Source organism: Artibeus jamaicensis, unplaced genomic scaffold, assembly GCF_021234435.1.
Source record: "Artibeus jamaicensis isolate MK-2021 breed Jamaican fruit bat unplaced genomic scaffold, CSHL_Jam_final contig_518, whole genome shotgun sequence".
Lineage (NCBI taxonomy): Eukaryota > Metazoa > Chordata > Mammalia > Chiroptera > Phyllostomidae > Artibeus > Artibeus jamaicensis.
The window spans coordinates 2882960-2908935 of NW_026521870.1; the positions used below are offsets into that span (position 1 = coordinate 2882960).

General features: G+C 41.6%; 1 protein-coding gene across 3 annotated transcripts in view; it reads right to left on the reverse strand.

The window, feature by feature from the left end:
- The window catches only part of MAGI2 (membrane associated guanylate kinase, WW and PDZ domain containing 2), a 1409833-nt gene that overhangs the window by 118032 nt on the left and 1265825 nt on the right, over positions 1–25976 (reverse strand). For all 3 annotated transcript variants that reach the window (XM_053668925.1, XM_053668924.1, XM_053668923.1), the window contains one exon: positions 16965–17213. In XM_053668925.1, the coding sequence (XP_053524900.1) occupies positions 16965–17213 (249 nt within the window). The remainder of the gene's footprint in view (positions 1–16964; positions 17214–25976) is intronic.

Consider the following 25976-nt stretch of genomic DNA (forward strand, 5'->3'; position numbering starts at 1 on the left):
GTCTAGTTGTGGAGACAAGGGATAATCAAATAAAAACAAAATGAAAATGGCAAATCCATTATAAAGGGAATGTGCAAGAGGAGAGGTGCATTCCTGAGTCTAGTTGTGGACTCAGGGAGTGGTAAGAAGAAAGGTCATTCTGGGAGGGAGGAGGAAGCATAGTGTCCCTAGGCCGAGTGGCAGCTCCCTTAGTGAAAACTCGTGGTGGTAAGGAGGGTTCTGTGAAGTCCATGGAGGGGGAAGCGAGCAGAGGATGCTTTGCAGGTGGGGTCCCTCCTGCCCCCAAGGGCTGCTTCCCTATCAGATTCCTGATAAGATGCCTTCCCAGCCCCTCGAGGTGGACACTGAACATGTAGGAACAGAAGAAGAATTGTCACAAAGTGTTCCTGTCTCTTTGATACCTGGCAAAGAATCCTGTTTTCCTGCCTTCAGAAACCTGAGCCAATTTTTAATCTAGGTCATTTTCCATCTCTCCTTCTGAGAAGTCCTGCCTAAGTGTGCTCTATGGTGACAAACCCATTTAGCTAGTTGTCCCTTCCTGGACTATGACACGGTGCCTTCTGAAAGGGATTTTCATGGTCATCTGCAGGCAAAGATGTGGGGAAAAAACCTGTGTTTGTTTTTTTTAAACAATTGTGGTAAATTAAGAAAAAGCAGACAGCATGATGGTTTTCCTCTAGAAGTCTGTGAAATTTCATTTTCCAAAAATGAAACGTCCTCCCTGAAATTTACAGCCAAATGATTTGCAAGAACCAAAACTGAACAGCTGGTGTTTTAAGGACTGCATATTCCAAAAGTGCCCCTTCCCCCAGCATCCGCAAGTCATTCTTTTGTAGTTGAACAGTTTAGTTACCCTGCATTTGGTAACAGACAGATGGTCAGAGGGAGGAATGGGAAGAGACCCATTATTAGCAATTTGGGAGCCCAGCTGAACTCATGTTTCTAAGGGCAGAAGCCCCTTGTAGAAAGTGTTAACTACATGACCGGAGAGAAAGAAGCACTCCTCAGCCATATCTTTACTTGTATGCTTTTATTTTGCTGAGAGTGAATTAGTAATAGAAAGAAATCTCATTGCATTCGGACTTGTAATTAGCTGTCACTTTCTGTTCTACTACCCTGGAACTCAAGGCTAGGCTGAAACGGTTTTGTTGCTTGGACAGGTTTGGTGGCTTATAGACACAGGGCTGGTTTCTGTAGTCTGTGGCCTGAGTGGTCACACAGGTCCTCAACTCTCAAAAGGGCCTTGTGCTTGGTTTAATGGTCTGCTGCCACCATCTTGACATTCTTAATAATTTTTAAACAAGGACCTCACATTTTCATTTTGCACCAGGCTCTGAGAATTATGCAATTGAGCTTATGCAGATTGACCCTTAATAACATTTGCTCCTCGCATCACTCCATTGTTTTCAATGGAGTGTCTGCAGTGGAAGATACAAATGAGAGGATGGTAAAGCTACCATGAAAAATGACCACAAAAGGTGGTAGGGACAGACAAAAACAATTCCTTTCTCTGTGTCTGTATTTCTTATTTCCATACACATCACTAGGAGAGGTAGTCCAGACATTTTCTGCTACGTATATTCCCTTTTTTCAATGATACAGAAGTCTTTTATTTTTTTTTTACACTTGTCATGCATGAATTCATAGGGAATGGGCTCCGGCAGCTCAGACTCCTGTCCATTGGTTCTCACACAGTGTGCTTCTCCGGCTGGAGCAGGCTCGGCCTTCAGATGGACCCAGGCACTTTCCCTTAGGCTCCTCCTTCTTTTTCTGGCAATTTCCCGTCACACATGTCAGGACCTGTCTTGGCTCCTTGAGTGCTCAGGATGCTCAATGTGTACATTGATTCTCTGGGCAAGAATCTTGTCTTTAACTTGTTCATTCCCAACGATGCCCACTGTAGACGTGTCCTGCTTTGCTGTGGGAACAATTGTGGCCATTCCTTTTTGAACAGTGCCCATTGTCTTGCTGTCCACAGTTTCACCTGTCTTGTAGATTTGCATGTAGGTGGCCAAAGGAACCACTCCAAGTTTTCTAAAAGGCCCAGAGAACATATAGCAGGTGCCTCTCCTCTTTCCCATGGTGTTAGACATTTAGGTGGTTCCGGATGAAAGGCAGTTGCTAAGTATATTCTTAAATATCCTTGATTATTCATATAATGACAGGAGGCCTAAAATTACCTTTGTTCTTTCATTCTGTTGTAAAACTTATTCTTATGTAATAAGTCACTCATCATTGAGTCATCCACATGAAATGTTCTTATCTCTCTTTAAATAGACTTTAATATATGCCACCACATTTCAAGGAGTTTGTGTATTCTTTTGACATGATAATTCCCTCATAATGTGACAAAATGTCTAGACATTAGAGGGGCAGGAACCAAAGAAACTTCAGAAGAGTAGCGATCTTCCAATCTGCAGTTGGCCGGAAGGGTACGCGTGTGGGTGTGGAGAGCTGGGCGTGAGAATGGAGTAACAGTTCCTAGACACTCAGTTTCTGGATAAATAGGCTTTATCTTCTGCAGAGATACTTCTCATTTTATTGTACATCCCAAGAAGTCAACTTTCACCTTGCTAATTTCTAGGTAGCTGGGAAATTCTTTTTTTTTTTTTTAATTTGTTTTGGTCTGAAAGTTGCTATGGTAAATCTGGTCCCATTAAGTAAAATGTCAACCCTACTCAGCATTTTTTGCACTTCCCCCAAAGACTCTGAAAAGGATACCCATTTTCATCACTCAGTAAAATCAGGATTCTCCAGTCATGGAGTAGAAGGCAAAATTATGTGTTGTTCAACTTGAATAATTTTAGTGACTGAAATTGTACAGCTTTTAGCAAGTTTTCTTTACAAATAACCAAACAGCAAGCTGATTCAGTAATAATGAAAAAAGTTAGAGTTACTGATATTAAAGTATAACAAAGTGTATCTTCTCTGCAGAGCAGAAAAACAAGTTGTTTTACTTTTTTTACAGTCACAGCACATGTATGTATATGCTAATGTGTATGACATAGGCATACTATATGTAACACATATAAGACATTGATGTATTATTTCTAAAAATAATAAAAATTAAATATCACATTTAAAATGTTTAAAAAATCAAATTATCATATTCTTAGAAATTTGCACCAAAAAATTAAAGCCAAAAGCCCAAAGAAAAACAATAAACAAAACCTCAAAAGTGAATCCCAACATTGCTGAGTGAGGTCTGGAAGAACATCGGGCTTTCATTGTGATAAACTTCAGATACTGACAGACGTCTGGACAAGGAGATGCAAGGAGAGGTTTGGAGAGGGGCTCAGATAGCAGCAGCAGCAGCAGCAGCAGCAGCAAAACCGCCCTGGAGCTGAGGTGAGGTGACGCAAATCTACCTACAGACCTGCAAATCTACCTACAAGAGGGCCAGTGGCTCACTCTGATAACAACAAATTCAGTTGCTGAACAAGAGGTTTCTTTGATTAATAATTTATTAATAATTTAGTACTGAAGGTTTATCAAATTATTACTGGATTATCCTACAATATAAGAAAACTGTATAGAAATGTCCAAATTCCTGTCATGGTATAAAAGGTGCAAAGCACACAGAATAATAGTGATTGGAACCTTCTAGTATCTTCTAGTGATTGGAAATTTCTCCTAAATAAAACAATTGAATTGAAATAATATATGCACAAGTTAAAAAATAAAAGACAATCAAAATGCTTATAATGAAAACCTTAGCTTTCTAATTCTCCCCGTCCTATCTAGTTCTGTGACCAAAGTCAAACATTTAAAATCTTTTCGCTATTTCTTCTTCATATTTCTAAATTATATTTTTATGGCTATTTCTCAATTTGCCAACTTGAGTTAATAGCTATCTGTCCTGCAAAATGAGCTGCCACATTTTTGTCTTTAAAATATCTTCCTACTTATGCCCATTCCTTTCTCCTTCATGAACCACCATTTTACTGTCGTGAGGGAATGGAAGCAGATAAGGATGTTTTCATTTTACCACCATTAAATAGACATTGAAAATATCTTTTGTAAATTTAAATCAGTTGTTAAAATTAATATTTTGGTGTACCAGTTAGGATTTTGAATCTGTTGGGAAAAAAAGGATCAATAATTTATATATGCAAACTTTTAAAGTCTTCTCTCCTGCAGCCTTGACAGATATACATATAATAGTCAACTGATTTCAAGAGTTGAGAAAAATGTTATAAAATTATATTGCATCAGTGCCAGCTATTGGGATAAAATGCTCAATAAAACCACATTCCTGTCTTTCCTCTATATCTCTCAACTGATTTTTGAGACCTGGTGCTTGGCAGTTTCTCTGCAGACCCAGTAGGAATGGCTGATAGTTCTAAACAGGTGTTGCTGACAAGTCACGTTTCTCATTTTTACATATGCAGTGTATTCTGTCTCTGCCATCTTCTTTTCCCTTTTATAGCCTCTGAAATTGTGTTTTGTAAAGAGTCACTTGGCCGACTTCACACAGTTTCCCTGTTATAATAGGTAAATGTCAAAAGCCATCAGGTGCAATATCAGCTTTCCATTGTATCCCCCTAAGCCCTCTGGTAGATAATATCTTCTTGCAATATTTTCTTAATCTAAATGAAAACAGATACTAACCTAGGCAAATGATTCCTTCCGAGCGAGCTGTCCTTTTCAGTATGTTATCCAGGAGACTACATGAATATTTATTGGTTCTTCATTTTCTCATAGAAGCCAGAGTTCCACTAACAGGGTATATCATGTTTTGACTTGAAATAATGCACATTTTGCATGACTGGATAAACCAAATATGAAAAGGCCCCAAGCACAGTGTTCAGGAGCTATAAGATCGTGATCTTTTATTAACTCTGAAAACAGCTTGCATTGTGACCTCTGAATGGCCAAATAGATCATGTCAGAGTTTCCCTACTTGAAAAGTGAGAATATCACTGCATATAGTTTTTCTACCCTTATCTTTTTTATCCAAATATTGCATGTTTTAACTTTATTTGGAATTTCTGTTCATGTGTATTTTCTCTCATCCTTTGTACTTCAAAGCATAGTAAGCATTTGTTTCCATTTTTACTGAGCAGACATATGTCTCCATAATAATTTCACCTGAGTTCATCATCATAAGATGATTTTTATTGCTATAAGATAAAAAGTGAGAAGACGAGAGTTGAAGAGCCTCAAAATGTATTTTGTTGTCCAAAGGGAAATACCAATTACACTCTAGAGGAAAGAGACCAAAAGTGTAAAAGCACTTCACCAAAGAAAATATAAAGATAACAAAAAAGCAGAGGTAAAGATCCTCAACATATCCGTCTTCAGTGAAGAAATACAAATTAAAACCAAAGTGAGATACTACTAGATGTCTCTTAGAATGCTAAACTCAAACAACAGCAGCAATGCCTCAAAATAACAAATTCTCTCAGGATGTGGAGCATCTGGAACCCTCACCCATGGAGATGCAGAATGGTAGCATAGAAATTGGTACCCTATGAACCAGCAATCCCACTTCCAGGTCTTTACTCAAGTGAAATAGGAACCTATTCTCACACAAAAACCTATTTGAAAAGGTTTGTAGAAACTTTATTCATAATCACCAACAAGAGGAAACAACCTGAATATTCTTCAAGTAGGGAGTGAATAAACAAACTGTGGTGCAACCACATGGCGGAATACTATTCCAAAATTAAAAAGAAACCAAATACTGACACATGAAATGACATGGGTAAGTCCAAATACATTATGCTAAGTGGAAGAAGGTAGAATCAAAGGGCTACATACTGTGTAATTCCATTTCTATACGACAAGGCAAAACTATAGAACAGAAAACAGAGCCTATGGTTGAAAGGGCTGGGGAGTGCCTGGAAGGGCTGACTTCACTGTTACATAATTAAACACATTTGTCAACACTGCCAGGCTACAGACCCAAAAGGGTAATGTTTACTATATGTAATTAAGCCTTCAAAATGGGAGAAAAAGTGAAAAGGCAGACGTTGATGAGGAAGAGGTTTTGGATTGAAATACGGAGAGGCAAGTCAAAAAGAACTGATGCTGAATGAGTAGAAGAGAGGAGGTGGGAGGGGAGCGTGGAAGGGGTCTGGGAAAGCTTTGGAGACAATATGCTGCCTGGCCTGCATTTAAAAAGATGGGCCAGACTCTGCAGGGTTGGGGGGGGGTAAGGATGGGGAAGGCATCAGTCACAGGTGCTGTGACTTGCAAAGGTGCAGTGCTGCGGACTGGCAGAGTCTGTGAGTCTGTGTTGTGGGTGTGGGAGTGCAATGAGCACAAACAGACCTGGGTTGAAGGTAGCAAGGGACAGACCATGAGAGGCCTTTGGCTGTGCCAAATGAGAAGTCATTTGTGAATCAGAAAAGTGAAGGGATATCATTGGTTGTTTTAGAAAGGGTACCCTGGTGGCAGATGAAGGGTGGACTGAAGGATAAGAGGGTGGGAAGAAGGCTGGGGGCAAGGTGGGCACTTCAAGGCAACTGCAACGCTCCAGAGCTAAGAAGTGGAACATGGCTGCTACTAACCACACATGGTTATTTAAATGAAGTGAAACAAAAGACAATTAAAAATTTAATTCTTCAGCCACACTAGCCTTATTTCAAGTGACCCATAGCCATGTGTGGCTAGTGGCTATGGTACTGTATAGTATAGAAAAGAACATCGGTATCACTGCAGAAAGCTCTAGAACCTCAAGGAAGGCATTAGCAGCAGCAGTGGTGAGGGCCTGTTGTATTCAAGTTTTATATCTGGAAAACATATTTGGGTAACAGCTTGACTTAGTTTCTCAAGAGTGAAAATGTAGTTGTGCAGAAATTCAGCTACAGTGTGAACTTAGATGCTTAAAGCTTGTGATCACGCAAACTGATTGGAGCTAAGAGCCACACCTGTCAGGCTTCTTTGCCACTTAGCACCAGGGAGCATCAAGATCAGGGGCTAACTTGGTGCTATAGAACAAATGCTTGTGTGCTCCCCAAATTAAAAGTTGAACTCTAATCCTTAAGGTGATGGTTTAGGAGGTATGGCCTTGGGAAGTGATTAGGTCATGCAGGTGGAGTCCTCATGAATGGGATTAGTGTCCTTATTAAAGAGGATCCCTGTGAGACACGGTGAGAACTATGAACCAGGAAGCTGGCCCTCACCAGACATCAGAACTCCCAATACCTTGATCTTGAACTTCCCAGATTCCAGAACAATGAGAAAGAAGTTTCTGATTTTTTTTAAAAAGCCACTGAGTAGCAGCATTCTGTCATAGAAGTCTGTATGAACTGAAACACTTGGCCACCACATTTTATTGTGTTTGAATTTCATCAAATGCCTACTGGAATGTGAGCAAATTTTCATCTTGCTGTTTAGTAAAAAAACAAACAAACATTTGAATGAAGATTTCAGTGTCCGACCGTTCTTCTACCTCATGTTATTTCAACTGCCCTGTGCTGGAGAGCCACGGGCCAAACCCTTTTGAACTATGTGCTCTTTCTAGCTTACTGAAAGATCCTGTTTCACAATGAATCCATAAATATTCATTTTTATGATGAACAGTTTCTGAACAAAGGGTTTTGGGCACTTCACTCTTGAAAGCAGATGGGTTCATCAGCTGCCCAACATCTGGGCGCATTTGTGGAGCAAACCCTTGCCTCACTTACAAAAATAAGACCTGGAAGAAATCCAAATGGAAAATGAAAATGCCAATAGCAGGCCCCAGTAGTTAGTTAACATTTTTTGATGCTGCATATATTCTAGGAATGCCCAGTGAGCATCACTAGGAAAGGCTGACTCATTGACCTGTAGGAATGATTCCCACCATGTACTGGCAACAGTTTGGTTGGGAAAAAAATCCACCTTAAACTTCAAAATTATTGGCAGTCAAATGAACAAATAAAAAGAGCTTTTACCAGGATTTGATGTGGCAGAATTGGGTAGAGTTCTTGCCTGAGTCCTTACTGAAAGCTGGGGCTCAAAAAAATTCAACTTACCTGACTCCAAGTGGGAAAAATGTTCCCTAATAGCACTCTTTCAATATAGCTGAAAAATGGTGATAAATAACATGACTGTGTTCACTTAACAACATGCTTTTAAAGTGGTTGTACATATGGAAACAGCTTTTCTTATGTGGCTGGTTGTTGGGAAACAAGAAGAAAAATAAAATGACAGAGAATTAAATCCAACTTGAGGCCCTGAAGGGATTATAAAGATAATGTGCCTTCCACAAGAGTGACCTGCAGGCTTGTGGTTTGTATGAACCCCCTGGGAGAGCGATGGGCCTTTTCTGCTGGTAAAGGGTGATCCTGCCTGTAAAGTCTGGCTGTCTTTGCAGTTGTACTCCCCCTGTGCTGTTCAGAGAATAACAAGAAGCTGCAGGACACAAGCCTGGAGGGACTAGCCACTGATCACCCACTTATGAGCTTTTAAGTAAGACAGCCGAATAGCTGAAGGTAAGAAGACAGCTACACATTCACCTGCTGCTGCCTGGAGAGTCTTTGAACACAATAATGAAAATCCTCCTGAAAAATGATTCCCTAGGGAGGAAAACTCATGATTTATGAGCTCCATTCAAACAATAAGAAAAAATAGTCTAGACTTTTTAAAAAACACACTGTGAGCAATCACAGATTTCTTCGATAGGTTACATTGCTCCTCTTTGTGAGAATAAATAAGAATGATGGTGTTTCTGTGTGGACTTATTTTTACAATTTAATGATCTTTAAATCTGTTAATGCTAAGAGAATAAAATGTTTCCATGTGCTTTTCCATTTTAATAGAGGCTTCAAAGTTCAGATATCAGAGTACTCAGTGTTGGATGCACCATTTTTTCTTCTTCGTCTGCCTATGGGTAGGACCTAGCCATCCAGGTTTAAATTTGGGAACAAGACTGGTCATGCTCAGGATTGAAAAAAATGAAATTTAATCAATAGATCCCATTCGCCCTGGATTTAGTTGGGTATAATCTTACAAGGAAGTAATGGGATTCAGAAGTTGTTCACTTGGAACTGAAATGCATCGCTTTGTTAATGAGGGTTGTGAAAAGAATTTGAAGTAATTCTTTTTTTTTTAAGGAGCTTGGGGTGCCATCCAAACTCTCCTGTTTAGGATGACATAATTATCGCTGAGGTGGTGCTCACACAGATGGATGGCGGGTCCAGGAACAGTTGGTGCCAGAATGAAGGGAATCAGAGAGCAGGCTGAGGACCAGGCCTTTGCAACCCAGGTGCTTCCAACTTCCGGGGCTTCCCAGAGGCACAGAGATGGCCACCCTAAGCCTGATTTCTTAGAGGGCACCCTCATCTAAGACTTTAGTAGGTCCTGAATTGGCTGTTGAAGCATTTACTCAGGCTGAGAACTGATGAGAAGTCTGTATTCTGGGATACTGTTCCAGCTCCACATCATTATAGTGCAATTTCATATGCTGGGCAAGGACCAGCTTGCACACAATTCCTCTCCCTAAGTCAGTGACTTTCAACTGCTAGGCCATGGCACATGAGTGTGCTGCAAGAAGTTTAAAACATGCAATACCTGACTATTTAGTTAGGGTCACTGACCTCTTTTCTCTTAGATCATCAAATAAAAAAAATGACAACAGCCAACACGACAGCCGACCAGGTGTGAATGCCTTGCCTCGAACTGTAAATATATAGGTCATATAATAGAGTTGCATCTTAATGGTGACATATGATGAAGTTGCAGCTCATTAGTTAATTCTTGGCACCAGAAATCCTTATATACAAATATCAGCAAAAAATGTAATATATATTTTGGTGTGCCACAGAATTTTAGTAATAAGTTTATGTGGGTCATGAGAGGAAAAAGTTGAAACTGCTGCCCTAAGTGATGCTCGGCTGTACTACCCATTCTCAGAGATACATCTTGCTGCCTTTGAGGGATGAAACAGCTGGGCTCAGGGGCAGGGAAAGTCAGAGCGGAGCACATCCACACTTTCCCTTTGCTGAGGACAGTGCCGGATCACTGTATGAGGATCCAATCCTATCCCACCAAGATAAATCATGCAAGAAATCCCTGAAAAATATGCTACCAGGAACTGTGAGGGATTCAAAGAAATGTCATTGTTTCTTGCCCTTGAGGATTTTATAATTTATTAGGGGACACAAAATATAAAGGCACAAAAAGTAAAATGATGATAATAGATTGTAATAACAGACATAATAACAGATGGAAAGCCAGGAAGCAGTCAACAATTACTGGGTTTGCAGACAAAAGTTCCATATAAGAGTTAATGAAAACACTTGAAGGAGACAATGAGGGGTCAAAGAGACAGATTTTTGAGATGCTTGTGAGAGCTGTTTACCCTCTTGGCAGTAGTCTTTACCTCACAGGGTTGCTGGGAAAATTAAATACAAGGTAAGATTCTTAGCACAGTGCCTGGGAGAAAGCTTGATAAAATTTATTATTAGATAAGGGGAGACATTCCAAATGGCAGAAGGCAAAATGTGGATAACTGGAACGGTAGAGCAAAAGTTGTCTTCAGGGATAAGTAACAAACCCAGCTTTGGTTGATAGAGCTGGAAGGAGCTGATGGTAAACAGTGGCTGTGTCTGGATTAGCTAGGATCATGAATATAAAAGAGGCCTGTTTGAACTTTTACCCTGTAGATATTTTTATCAGGGGTCTTATGATTAAGGACTTGTTAGTAGAAGATGAATTGTACTGAACTGTACATAGAAAGGTCTGCCTTCCCTGATGCATTTGCCCCATTAACGACTGCACTCCACTCGTACCCTAGCACCCCATGACCTCCTGAAGCAGAAAGTGAGTCACTCTCATGAATGTGAAAAGATTGGTTTGATTTAAAACACACGTATGTCAGTGCAGACTATGAACACAGTCCTATCTCTTTGTATACATTGATTAACCAAAAGATTATGAAGACATTTGCTTACTTCATGGTTTTGTGAGTTATATTTAGAAGCCAAATATTTGGGGGAAAGCTGGCATTTTATATAGAGTCCCCTGCCCCCTCCCCGATTTCTTCTGTTATAAAAGCACTCACAGTAACCGTGTGGTGAAAGCATCATGCCTCTTGAATGAGCTGCTATTCTCAGCAGAAACCTCAGAGCACCGTGTCCTTGAAGGAATCCAAAGCAGAGATTCACTTAAGGAATAAGGGAATATATGTCACAAAGCTGGTTAAGAACTCTGAAAGGAAACATGCTTTTGAAAACCACTGAGAAACAGACAAATCAATGAGACTCACTTCGCAATTCTCACGTTCAGCTGCATGGACATGACTTAAGTAACTTTCCAGCAATGACTTTTGGGAATGGAGCACCGCTAGGTCAGTTTACAGTGAGCTAGAAAAGGTGAAGCTCCCAGCATCAGCACCACTTGCACCAATTACCTGTGTTTTTGAGGTGATCAATGAATAAACTTCAGTAGGAAGGCTTGAGGAAAATCCACTGCCATAACCCAAAATGATGAAATGTAAAACGAAGGGCTTAATGGTTGCTGATACTCAGAGGGTTCACTTTAGGGAAAAACTCTATAACAATGGGGCATTCAAAGAAGTGTCCCCTAAGGTTACAAGTGTGCCAAGGTAGCAAACTGTACCCTGAGGAGGGTCAGGTGAGGCTTGGGGGTGGAACCTGCTGGGGAAGTTGCTGTTTTGCCTTCAGTAGCATCATTTATCTTATTTCTTTGTGTTATAAAAATGCTATAGGTTTACAGGTGTGCCAGGAAGTGACAAAAGGAAGAAAACACTGCCTTAAATTGCCTTAGAAGCGGAGCTGGTTTAGTGCAGTTAAGTTTGTTTCATATCGCTTCTCGACAGAGTTTAAGATGAACAAAACTGTTGAAAGTGTTAGGAGCTACCTTCAAAACAAAATCAAAATGGAAGGTAATCCAAGTTTAAGCCAATGAAAAACTATAATCCAGGCCTCAAACTTACCCAAAGCTTTTAATACACAGACAAAACTAAACTAATAGCTTATTTTCCACACTAATTCATGGCCTATGAGAATGTAGGGCTGGAAGGGCCTGTTCGGGCCACTTCCCCACATGTTTTAGATGAAGAAGGGGCACAGGAAGGCCACAGACTTGCTCAGGGACTTGCTCAGTGGATCAGTGGGAGCGAGGATTGAGCTCATTGTTCAATGTCCTTTTATTTAGTTTGAATTTCCTTGTAATGGGGCAAGACTATAGAAACCTTGGCTTTGAGTTTTGGTGGGAAAAGTCTCAATCTGCTTCTCCTCTGGTTCAGTTTCATTTCAACCCTTAAAAAAAAACACCAGAGGATATGTTTATGGAACTGATTATAGAGAGAAAGAAAGGGAGAGACAGGAAAGAATCATGAACTTGTTGCTTCCCATATGAGCCCCGACTGGGGATCAAATCCACAAACTTTTGGTGCATGGGATTATGCTCCATCCAACTAAGCCACCCAGCCAGGACTATTTTGTCCTTTCTTAAAATGTCATAAAAAACCTGTTAGGTATGCTTTTGAATCTCTAGAGTCACTTTTAACCTCCAGAGCCTATGGACATCATCAGGGATTTTGAGAAAGTCATCAGGGCATTTTACCAAAGATGATGGACTCTTTTCTAGAACACTGGTTGGCAATGGGGCTTACTAAAACCAGCGATGACCAAGCCTGGACTCCAACCTTTGCCAAAGAAACACACACGTGGAAACAAAGATTTCCAGCACTAGCACATAGCTGAAGAATTGCTCAGAAGCCAGCAGCATGCTGCCAAGTGATGCGTTTGCAATAAAGACACAGAAAACTGAGTCAGTGCTGTTGGGACAATAGGAATGAAGGAAGGAAGGGCTGAAGCGATCATTCCCTGACTGGTCACTGCTTAGGTTGCTGCCGTGGCTGCTGTCCCGAATATGTTCTGCCTCAGAGCTTGTTAAGAGCCTGCATCCATGTTTACATATTCCCTCAGTTGGCGGCCAGCCTCCACCACTGGTGTCCAAGCTGCCCACAGACATCTACCCCATAACTTCCAGCATATCCTTTCCAAAAAATAGTAGAAAAGCAGGTGACTAAGGCTCATTTCTATTTCATCATTTGTGCCAAAGCTTTTCTTGGGAACTCTGGTGGGAAAGCAGGTTTGGGGCATAGGGGAGAGCAGGAAGCACCTGTAAGGTCTAGGTTACACCTGTGCAATAAAACCTGGACATTCAGACCCCACCTTGAGCTGAGGAGGCCCAAAGACCAACCCGTCACCCCCACTGCCCATGGCCACGAGGACATTTTTATAGAGCGAGCATTCATTCACTTGAAGTCAGAGGGCTGAGTCCTGTATCCTGTGTCTACAGACCCCAGTGAGAGCAGCACCAACTTCCCAATGTACCAAAGTGTCTAGGTTTTGAGAAGCTTCTAAGATTGCTTCCAATATTCTGCTTACCAATAATATGGCAGTGAACATCTCTGTATATAATCTTTGTTCGAATCTTTTTAAGAATTTAAAATGCAATTTCCTGTTATAGTTTACTCTTACCCTAGGCTCCATTCTGCAAACCACTTTGTTTTCCTGCGGGTTCAATTTAAGGTGTGGAAAAAATACTTAATTTTTGATAATGGGATGAAAACACTCAGGAAGCTTGCCTATTCTCACTTTAAATCAAGAAGGATATTCCTGCACCTCATAAATCTTCTAAGATCTGTTTGCTCCTAGATAATACTTGGCCTCCTGAGTCACTGGCTTTGGAAGACAGTATGCCGTTTAATTATATTATTGATATAAAGAAAACTTCTCATTTATTTTTTGGAAAAATAATATTTTGAAAAAATGTGAGACTTTGGTAAAGAGCCTTACTAAATGTCAGGCAATAGTAAACCAGAAGTCTCATCTTCCAAGTTCTCAATTGATTAAACCTCTGGCATCACCGGCAAAGCTGGTCTCTGGGCTGAAGAAAGTGTGAGGGTGCAGGTGGGGAAGTTTGCATCCGAGTCTTCATCTCTGCTCTCTCCTCTGATATATTCAATAAAGGTGCCACATTTGCAGGGACATTCTCATAGCCCAGCTTTGATCCTGAATTTTGATGTTTCCCTTGACTTTCCTAATTGATTCTCTAGTGAATTCTGGGGAGGCTTCCTGCCCGAAGCCTCGGGATGGGCACGGTCGGCTAGACTGACCTGGCTGCCACTGCTCTGTCCCCAGCACTGACCTGGGCTGCAGGGCATTGGGAAGGTGGGGCACACTGTGCTCCCAGGAAGCCAGTGTGTGGGGAGCAGGGCGGTGGCTCTCAGGATGCTCATGTGCTGCCCACGTTTTGCTGTGCGGGGCTCTGACTGAGCTGACAGTCAGTGTGAATGCTGCGCTATCCAAGAAGAGCAAGCTGATGGGCTGGGGAGGTAACCCCTGGCAGGGACAGTGGCCAGGATGGCCGCAACAGCCTATGGGGCGCTTCCTCGGAGCCAGTGCTATTCTAGGCACTTCCATGTCCTAAGTCATTTAGCCTTCACAGCGACCCCATGACCCAGGCATTAAAATGATCGTTTCTTTACAACCGAGGAAACGGAGGCCCAAAGAAGTCATGTATCTTCCTCAAGGTCACACAGATGGTGAGTGATGAGCCAGGTTTCAAATCCAGGCAGTCTGACTGCAGCACCTGGGCTGTTAACTGACCAGCCACTCTGTGGCCTGAAGCCGATGGTGTGCCCACCGAAGGCATAACAGTGCTCCGTCTGCCAACGGAAAGGCTGTGGCAGCCGCGAGAAAAACCACGGATGTGTTCAAGATCCTTGGGCTCCAGAAAGACACAAGAGAAAAATGACACAAACCCCAGGAATGATTGCGACTGTTGAGAAACTGATAGTGTCACACTCTCCCAGTGTCACAGAGCCCTGGATAGTGTGACAATGGACATGTGGTACAAGGAAGACTCTTTGCCGTTCATGAGGCACTTAGCACTTCTCTTCAAAATTACAAGATCAAAATTATTGCAGAAGTAGGAAACAGCCTGAGGTCCAGGGACCTTTTAGGCGCACGTTGCAAATTATGAACTATAAACGCCACACGCCAGCAGCTTAGCAGCTGCTCTTCCACAGAAAATGGGGCAACCTGTGTTTCAAACTCAAACTGAAAAGAAATTAATATCTGAAAAAAGAAGTCAGGAGGCATTATGAACTCCAGAATACATTTCCATTCCTCAGGGCGATGTAAAATAATGCCAGTTAGAAAATGGTTAGAATTACTCTTTTGAGGATTATTATCCCTTGGCCAGAGGAAAAATTCACGTTAATTGTAAGCATTTGCACCTGTTGCTTTCCAACTCTACCTGTGCATCAATTGTGTGTGCAGTAGAACACGCATTTGTGGTTTCTTTACATCGTAAGTGTAAATGCACACACACGCTCCCCTGCACAGTTAGCGGTAATGCTGTTGCACTTCAGCTCAAGCTGGGACCATAAACATTACATGCTTAACACTTTCTTTGTGGCAGTACACTTTTTATTTTTATTCTGCCTCTTTAGGTGCCCTTCCCCAGCAAATGATTCAAATGACTAGGATGATTGCAAAAACTCCTGGTGGACATTTCCTCTCAGAGTAAATTATTAGAAGACCGTTTATATAATTTACAAAAATCTTTGGTCTTGTGCTCTTTTAATCTTGGTGAATCCATCCTACTGACAGATTTCTGCTTTTGCTCTACACTTAAAGGTTGAATTTATTGCTTCAGCTTATCATGAAGAAGAAGAGAAATGAAACTGTACTTTCGGATGGATGTAATTTAGTTTCAGTATGTTTTCACCGAGGTATAACATTTCTATAGTTTTCGCTCTTGAATTTGTCAAAGCTAAAGCTAATCAGGGCACTTCTCTCCATTTAGTTCTGGTGGTGTTTTGATAACATTATGTTAATCACAGAAAGTTCTCATTCCTTCTAATAATTTGATTTCTTGTGTATTGTTTGACAAACACACCTCCCTCCCCCAACCACATGCTGGAAAAAACCATGGTTTATAAGAATTTTAGAACCACATGACTCAATTATTTTTTCTCTTAATGCTCTCTATTCTGGTGTTTCTGTGCACAGCATTTTAGGCTAACCGACTTCAACGTGAAAAATGAACGAGTGTTCCTGTGGCCCCTTTTTGTCTGCTTGCTGGCTGCTGAGTGACGTCTGGGCTAGGACTGCTGGAAGGAAAGCCTTCGAAGAAGCCTGTGTATCGACAGTGGTGACTCACTGGGAGAAAAATGTGACCTGCGACTGACACCTGAGGTGCAGAGGCACTGAACCTTAGATTTGGAGGAGGCACAGGAGGTAAAGTGCTCTTCTTCTGCCCTACGCACTGCTGCTACCGGAGGGGAAGGCGCCATTGTCTCCGGCCCCACAGGGCTGTTTTAAAGGCTCCTAACTGTCTTGTATTTCCACTCTTGCTCCCTTCCCGTGATTTCATTTTCCACAAGCAGCAGGGCTTTTCTTTTAAAAATGCAAGTTACATTTCCATCCACTGATTAAAACCCTCCAGTGGTTCCAATGGATTTAGACTACAATCCAGACTTCTTCCCATGGGCAAATGAAGCCCTGTGCAACCGGGCTCCTGCCCAGTTCTCTGGCCTCACGCCGCTCTCCCTGTTCACTCTGCCTCAGCCGCAGCAGCAGGCTTTTGTGTGTGTATTCCTCCAATGCTGAGCTCCTTCCCACCTCACGGATGCTGCTTAGACGGCTTTCCCCAGATCCTCTGCAGACATGGTTCCATTCTATTGCATAGGAGCACCCCTCCCCTCGCACCAACACTGCCACCTCACTTTGCTTTGTTTTCCTTCCAGTTTAAAATAAATGAGGAGTTTCTGTGGGGGTGCTGGGTTGTGGTCTTGCATTCCTCCTGAACCAAAGGTCGGGAACATTTGGCTAGTCAAGTATTAAGGATGCAGTCTTTGTGCACATAGCCTGTGACTTTCAGGCTCCATGGTGTGCTCACACCAGTCCTCCAATCTGCTTGTCAGTGTGCCTACCACCAGAACAAAATAAAACAAGACCTCTTATTCAAGGGCAGGCGAAGCTGTCACTTACTTATAGCGGATCCCGACTCAGGCCTGTTCAAGGAGCTGATGATGACAAAGCCGAAGCCTTCGTTCTCCTTTCGGTGAATGACCACATCACTGGTCTGCAGGCTCTGGGAGGTGAAGCCCTCAGGGGGAGAGGCATTGCCACTGGGGGCAGCATGGTTGCTGTTCGTGTAGGTCGCGTAGTCGCTGCGTGGAGAGCTGTGGTGGGTTGAGACGGAGCCTGGACTCCTCCCGTTCTCTGGGCAGGGCTCCCCTGGAGCAACATTGTATACAGGCACTGGGTTATTTAACAAGGTCTTGATGGCTGCCCGCTGTGTGCCAGGCACTGGTCTAGACACTGGCACTGTTGTAAGACTGGTGTCTATTCTCCCCAGACGTGCAGAGCCTCAAACCCAGCTATTTAGGGCTTGGCTCTTTTCCCACCTTTCACGGCAAACACAGGTAGAACCCCTTATCAACTTCCTATGTGCTGCTACCTGTTTGTGTGTTCCTCTTGCTAAGGAAGACGGCAGCCCCCCAGGACAATGTCTCATTACAGATATCGAGCTTCTTAGTTGCATAAAAATAAATGATCAAAGAAGGTCATGAAATAAGTGGAGAGAATCTTAAATGGTCCTGTGCAAAAGAATTACTTAAAGAACTTGTAAAAAATATGCATCTTCAGAGCCCACACCAGGAGCATTGTTTTTCAGTAGATCTGGGGAAAATTGGACACAGGAATCTGGGTGAGATTTTAAGGCCACACTTTTAGAAATGCTGCCATAGAATCTTGGCAGTGGGGCTGACAGCCCAGGGGATGTACGTGTAGAGTGACCCATCACAATTTTACTAAAGAGCCATGGTTTTATTTAATTCTGTTAGCCTAGACATGTTCATTTACTTTTGTATAGGTAGGAAACATCTTCCTTAAAGCAGTTTGTTCATTCTAAGATCTAACAGTGTTATCAGGATAAGAAACGATGAATTTGGAATCATTAAGGGAGGTATTGGAGGCCTTGCTCATCTACATTTTGTGTTATTAAAAAAATACACTCTATTGTCAAAGAGACAAACCAAATCACTACTTCCACGAGGAAGCCAGCCTACTCACAAAGAGAAGGGATGGGAAGCTGGCGGCCAAGGGGAGCTAGTTTTCAAAACGAAAGTTGATCTGTCATCCAGAAAGAATGTTGTCATTTTAATTTAATACCTAGGTTATGGTATCTTGATTAAAAGACCTGAAGTCTTTTAATCTGAAGTCTTTTAATCAGTCCTTTAATCTGAAGTGGGCACTCAGAATACCATATGTCATCTCCATCTTACAACTTAATTAGTGTACTCAAAAGATGATTAGAAACAGAGAAATAATAAAATGGGAAAGAATCACAATTAATCATTTTTTGGGGAGGACGGTCTCTAGATATGTTCTTCTGTTTAGAAGTCTGGACAGTGTCTCGTAAAGCAAGTTAAAATAATTAGCAATAGTTCCAAGAATATCTGGGGAGACTTCCACCAAGATGGAGGCATAGGTGGAAGCACTGCGCCTTCTCACACAACCAAGTTTAAAAACAACAAAGTTTTAGCAACAAAAACGCAGCCAAACCACAGAAAATTGAACTACATGGAAGTCTGACAACAACGAACCCTTCAGCCAAACTGATAAGAGGGGCAGAGCCAGCAGCAGAGCAGGGTCGGGCAGGAAAGATCCACTGGACCTACCTGGGAGTACAACCCAGGCGCGCTGGCAGCCGTAGGCAGATCCCAGGTGTGGAGAAGCAGGCAGACCCACTGAGGGCTGACCACAGTCACACATTCGAGTGCAGATAAACCGGTGAAGGAGTGAAGCGGTGAGACAGACCGTGCAGGCCCCAGTGGTGGAAAGTGGCAGAGGGGACCGTCATTGTCCCTCTCTGACCTGCCCCCGCATACAACTTCACAAACCAGCGACCTGGGTGGCCCCACCCTGGTGAACACCTCCTTGTATGTCACAGGCAGGAACAGATCAAAACATGGCTTAAGAACAACTCAGAGCCCCAGAGCTGATAAATCTAGGCAATGAAGAAATAGCCAAACTTTCAGATGTACAGTTCAAAACACTGGTGATCAGGATGCTCACAGAACTGGTTGATTTTAGTCACAAATTAGAGGAACATATGAAGGCTAAACTAATTGAAATGAAGGGAAATGCACAGGAAACCAATAGTGATGAAAAGGAAACTGGGACTCAAATCAAAGGAATGGACCAGAAAGAGGGAAAAAATGACCAAACAGAAAAGGATGAAGAAACAAGAATTCAAAAAAAGGAGGAGAAGCTTAGGAATCTTCAGGACATCTTTAAATGTTCCAACATCCAAATTATAGGGGTACCAGAAGGGGGAGAGGAACAGCCATGAGTGGAACACTTATTTGAACAAATAATAAAGGAGAATCCCCAATCTGGCAAAGGAAGTAGACTTCCAGGAAATCCAGGAAGCTCAGAGAGTTCCAAAGAAGTTGGACCCAAGAAGGAACACACCAAGGCACGTCATCATTACATTAGCCAAGATAAAAATGAAGAAGAGAATCCTAGAAGCAGCAAGAGCTAAGGGGACAGTAACCTACAAAGGAGTTCCCATCAGACTGCCAGCAGATTTCTCAAAAGAGACCTTACAGGCAAGAAGGGGCTGGAAAGAAGTATTCCAAGTCATGAAATCCAAAGACCTACAACCAAGATTGCTCTATCCAGCAAAACTTTCATTTAGAATGGAAGGACAGATAAAGTGCTTCTCAGATAAGATCAAATTCAAGGAGTTCATCATCACCAAGCCCTTATTATATGAAATGCTAAAGGGACTTATCTAAGAAAGAGAAGATAAAAAATATGAACAGTGAAAGGACAGCAAACTCACAGTTATTAACAACCACATCTAAAACAAAAGCAAACTAAAAGGACAGCTAGATCAGGAGCAGAACCATAGAAATGAAGATCTCATGGAGGGTTAGCAACAGGGGAGTGGGAGAAGGAGAAGGGGGGAGAAGGTCCAGAAAATAAGTAGCATAGATAGTAGGTAGAAAATAGATAGGGGGAGGGCAAGAATAGTATGGGAAATATGGAATCTAAAGAACTTGAGACACATGGTCATAAACTAAAGGGGGAATGGTGGGGGTGGGGGGTGCAGGGTGAAGGGGAATGAAGGGGGGAATAGAACAACTGTAATGGCATAATCAATAAAATAAAAATAAAAATAATAAAATGAAAGAGAGAATTCTAGAAGCAGCAAGAGATAAGGGGACAGTCACCTACAAAGGAGTTCCCATCAGACTGTCAGCTGATTTCTCAAAAGAGACCTTACAGGCAAGAAGGGGCTGGAAAGAAGTATTCCAAGTCATGAAATCCAAAGACCTACAACCAAGATTGATCTATCCAGCAAAGCTTTCATTTAGAATGGAAGGACAGATAAAATGCTTCTCAGATAAGATCAAATTCAAGGAGTTCATCATCACCAAGCCCTTATTATATGAAATGTTAAAGAGACTTATCTAAGAAAAAGAACATAAAAAAAATGAACAGTGAAAGGACAGCAAAACTCACAGTTACTAAGAACCACACCTAAAATAAAAGTAAACTAAGAGGACAGCTAGATCAGGAGCAGAACCATAGAAATGAAGATCACATGAACGGTTAGCAACAGGGGAGTGGGAGAAGGAGAAGGGGGGAGAAGGTCCAGAAAATAAGTAGCATAGATAGTAGGTAGAAAATAGATAGGGGGGAGGGCAAGAATAGTAGGGGAAATACAGAATCTAAAGAACTTGAGACACGTGGTCATAAACTAAAGGGGGGGAATAGTGGAGGAGGGGGTGTGCAGGATGGAGGGGAATGAAGGGGGGAATAGAACAACTTTAATGGCATAATCAATAAAATATATTTTAAAAATAAATAAAAATTAAAAAAAAATTTTTTTTAAAGTTCCAATGAGGGTCTTAACTTTACAAGCTGCAATTCAGGGAGAAAGAACAGACTACAAGGAAGGTTCTGTCACACTGACACCTGAAGAAAGGGGAGGGGCATTTATTTACATGACCAGATGAAAAAGGGCCTTAAAAAATGTTTTTATCTTTGGTTTATAATTACTGAATAAGATCATTGATAAATTTGAATTCTTGGTTAAAATGTAGTTAATCAGGTTTTAATAAAAGAAAACAGGTTCTTTTTATCTACAAGAAATGGACTTAGGTCATAAAAAGACAAATGTCAGAGTCAAAGCCTTTCCCTCTTTTCTACCGGAATTAAAACTGCCTGTAAAATTTAGCTTCTCTGCTAGAAAACGTCACCCAAAGACATGCTGTTATTGTCCTGGCGAAGCACATGTCCTTTATCAGTCCTTCTGCGAGTTGGAAATAAAGTGATCAGAGATAGTCAGGGAGAAGAAAAACAAACAATTATTATGCTGCAACATTAAATTGAAAATCTCCCCAAGTTATTGGACCAAATCAGTAACTAAATGTCATAGGCAGTGACAAGAGAGATCTCATTTTCTGGCTGTCAGAGTTTAGGGGGTTGAGAGCAGGGGCTGTCAGTAAAGCGGCTACAAAGGAAATTTATGTCTTTGCAATAAATGGCCGGGAGCGGCTATGCCACTAGTTCTGGAAAGAGAAAGAAAATCACAGACGAAGTCGACAGAACTAAGTTAAACACATTAACAGGACACTCTTCTATGGCTTTTGGATTTTTCTTTCAACCTCTGGAACAAAGTTCTTTATCTTTAACAATCGGAACATGTTCCAAACCAGGGAGTTAAGAGGACATCCAGTGATGGACTTGAAGGGATTGACGTGACATCATTTTTCTGCTCAGCTGGCTCTGTGTCCAGATGAGACTCTCTTTTCTCCAACAGTCCTTCTTGGTGAAGGACCTGAACCAATAACACTTTACTGTGTCATTGTCTTCGAATAATACAGTAAAGTATCACAAAGTGGCTAAATTCCATGTTCATTTAAAAAAATTCACTAACTTCCAGCATCCCTGCCTTATCCCTTTGTCTCACATGCAAACGAGTGTACAGAATTTAGTCACTTAGTAGCTGCCCAAGTCAGATAATTAACCCTTAGATTAAGCTTTGGTTTTGTCCCCACCAGTGCCTGGAAGTTGTCACTGACTGATGGAGAGGGTCTCCGTTTGGGAAGGCAGGAGTCACTGTGCCCTCCAGGTGAAATGCTTTGACTAGAACAGTGAGCAGACCCACTTATTCCTGCAGAGTGTTAGTCTATCTGTTGTTAAAATCAGTTGTCAGTGTTTTCAGCTACGCAGAGTTTATAGAAATATGGCTTTCTGGTTTCTCTTGAAATAGTTGATAGTGAATGGGCTATGCAGTGTGCATTCATTACAGTCCCAACCGCTCCCCGATGTCTCTCGCAAATTCCTGATTTGCTAATTTACCAATAGAATGGGGGGAGTGCGGGGCCAATGGAACTTGTTTAACTGGAGCCCTCGTTTCCCTTCTGGATCACACACTGGGCGCCAGGACTCCAGGACTCTCTCACCAAACAGACCTTGCTTGCCTCCAAGGTGTACCTGGGCCTTTTCTCAGGACTGTCCCAGAAGGATGACGGCACGGCTGGTGCTCCTATGTCATGTGGAACCATGGCTGAGGTAACAGGGTTTGTGTGCGGACAGAGCCTGGACGTGTGGGTGGGGAGTGCCGACATGCATGTGCACTCTCAGGGTGCCTGATGGAGAAGGGGCAGCCCGCACACAAGCTGTGGCCCTGCCCCGGGGGCTGGCCTGCCTGTGAGCATCTGAGTCTGTGCTCTCCTGGTTCACCAAGGCAGACCACTTATTTAAATGGCTGACATGCTCACATACAAAACATATGAGAATGCATTTTGAATTGACAAAAAGTATAGTAACCAGGACCAGGAAATTCACTGGCTCCCAAAACACTATCTAAACTTTTCGCCCAGTTGCCAAGAAACCTTTCCCTTGTTCAGCATTAGGACAAGAATTAGACATTCCTGTAGGTGTTAGAGAAAAGATGCTGGTGGCTTTAAGATGGACTGTAATATGTCTCTTTTCTTTTATTTTGTCTGCTTTTATTTTTTAAATATGTTTTATTGATCATGCTATTACAGTTGTCTCAGTTTTTCTCCTGTTATCCCCCTCCACCTGGTACCCCTTATTCCCTCCAGCAATCACCTTCTTAGTTCATGTCTGTGGGTCATGCATATAAGTTCTTTGGCTCCTCCATTTTCCTGTACTGTTCTTAACATCCCCCTGCCTATCCTGTAATTGCATATTTGTACTTCTTAATCCTTGCACTTTGCCCCCATCATCTCTATTTGCCCTCCCAACTGATAACCCTCCAAATAATTTCCATACGTAGGATTCTGTTGCTGCTCTGCTTAGTTTGTTTTTTAGATTCAGTTGTTGATTGTTTGAATTTACTGCCATTTTAATGTTCATAGTTTTGATCTTCTTTTTCTTAGGTAAGTCCCTTTAACATTTCATCTAATAAGGGCAAGGTAAAGATGAACTCCTTTAGCTTCACCTTCTCTGGGAAGCACTTTATCTGTCCTTCCATTCTAAATGATAGCTTTGCCAGATAAAGTAATCTTGGATGTAGGTCCTTGCCTTTCATGACTTTGAGTAATTCTTGCCATTCCCTTGTCTGTAAAGTTTCTTTTGATAAATCAACTGACAGTCTTATGGGAACTCCTTTGTAGGTAACGATCTGCTTTTCTTTTGCTGCTTTTAATATTCTCTCTTTAACTTTTGCATTTTAATTATGATGTGTCTTGTGTGGTCCTCTTTGCATCCATCTTATTTGGGATTCTATGTGCTACCTGGACTTGCATGTCTATTTCTTTCATCAAATTAGGGGAGTTTTCTTTCATTATTTTTTCAAATAAGTTTTCAATATCTTGCTCTTTCTCTTCTCCTTCTGGCATCTCTATGATGTGAAGATTGGTATGTTTGAAATTGTCCCAGAGATTCCATAACTTACTCTCCTTTTTTGGAATTTTTTCTTGTTATTCTGATTAAATATTTTTTTCTTCCTTATGTTCCAAATCATTGATTTGATTCTTGGGTTCATCTACTCCACTGTTGGTTCCCTGTAAATTTTTACTTATTGTAACCTTCATTTCTGCCTGGGTCTTTTTTATGCTACTGGAGTACCCAATGAGATCCTTGAGCATCCTAATAACCAGTGTTTTGAACTCTGGTAGGTTGCTTATCTCTAATAACCAGTGTTTTGAACTCTGGTAGGTTGCTTATCTCTATTTTGTTTAGTTCTTTTTTTGGAGTTTTGTTATGTTCTTTCACTTGGGCCATATTTGTTTGTCTCTTCATTTTGGCAGCCTCCTTGTGTTTGTTTCTATGAATCAGGTAGAGCTACTTTGACTCCCTCTCTTAGTTGTGTGGCCTATTGTAAAAAAGGGCACCCATGAGTTGGATGGGGCACAGCCTTAGGTAATCATTAGGGTGGGGCAACCTCAGTGAACCAGACTGATGGAGTCTCTGATATGGTTTCATCGCTCTGTGGTTCTGTGTGGGTGAGGGCTCAGAAAAGGGACAATGGCCTCTGCCTGGCCTCTAGAGTTTTGTCTGGGAGGAAGCTGTCTCCCAGGACTTGCCCTGATGCCAGACACTTCAGTATTTTCCCATATGCTACTGGTATTCTTCCAGTTGCTTCCCCTATTCTAGAGCCCAGACAGAATGAGTCTGTGTAAGTCTTAAGTCCATTGTAGGCCCTTTAAAAGCAGACACCTAAGAATCCTGTGTTTTTTTCCTGCCATCCTCATCCCACTAGTTTTTACAGCCAGAAGTTATGGGGACTTATCTTCCTGGTACTGGAACCCTGGGTTGGGTAGTCTGGTATGGGGCTAGGGTCTCTCACTCCTGAGGTATCCCTCCTGATTTTTATCCACCTCATATGAGTGTGGGACCACCTGTTCTGCACCTCCTCATATCCATTCCTCCTACCCATCTGGATGAATGTGACTTCTTTAATTCCTTGGTTGTTGGACTTATATACATCTCATTTTTCTGACGATTCTGGGTGAGAGTTGTTTTGTAGTAGTTGTGTGAGGAGGCAAGCTGCATTTACTTATGCCTGTATCTTGACCAGAAGTCGGAATCTAATATGTTTTGATTAAGTTACAAAATTTTCTTTCACATCGCTTCTAGATTTACACTTTGGGAAATTTCTTAGAGACACTCTACTCTATGAAGAGTGTATATTCAAAATATTGTGTCATAAGGGTGAACATCTCAAATTTAGCTACTAAACATATAAATATTTATACTTTCAATGTAACAATTAAAAGCACTCTTCTACTATCCTTGGGGGAAAAACAACTAAATATTGGATCTGCTGGCATGAACATCTCTCAAAACTCATTTAAAGCGCAATATCAGTAATAAAATTATCTGGCAAATAAAATTTGGTGCAGTGCTGTGTATTTCCTTCCTTTTCTCCACAATTTCTCATTTTTAAGGATCTAGTCTGTCATTGTCTAGTTGAAAATACTGCCTTTATATCTGTATGCCATTTTTGTATTTTAATCCTATACTTTTAAATTTTTTATTTTTTAAACATTGAATTGTAGATTTAAAGGTATGAATGAATGGTGCGTGAATTTTATTTTATCTTATCATTATTTTTTAAAATTTTATTTATTTATCTTTAGAGGGAAAGGGAAGGAGAGAGGGATAGAAATATCAATGTATGGTTGCCTCTCATGAACCCCCTGCTGGGAACTGGCCTGCAACCCAGGCATGTGCCCTGACTGGGAATCCAACCATGGTTGTTTGGTTGCCAGGCCCACGTTCAATCCACTGAGCTTCACCAGCCAGAGCATAATCATATACTTTTTAATATTTCAATATTTGAAGCAGTTTTCATGTTATTTAAATTTTTTCCCAATGTAACTCACCAGTCTGTACCTCTCATGTTGGATGTGTTTTTGTTTGGAGCATCAGCTAGGAAGCCAGTGTCCAGTGTTTTCTGAGGTGGTGGTGGGACATTTACTCAAGCCGTGGCGAGCAGACCGCTGACGG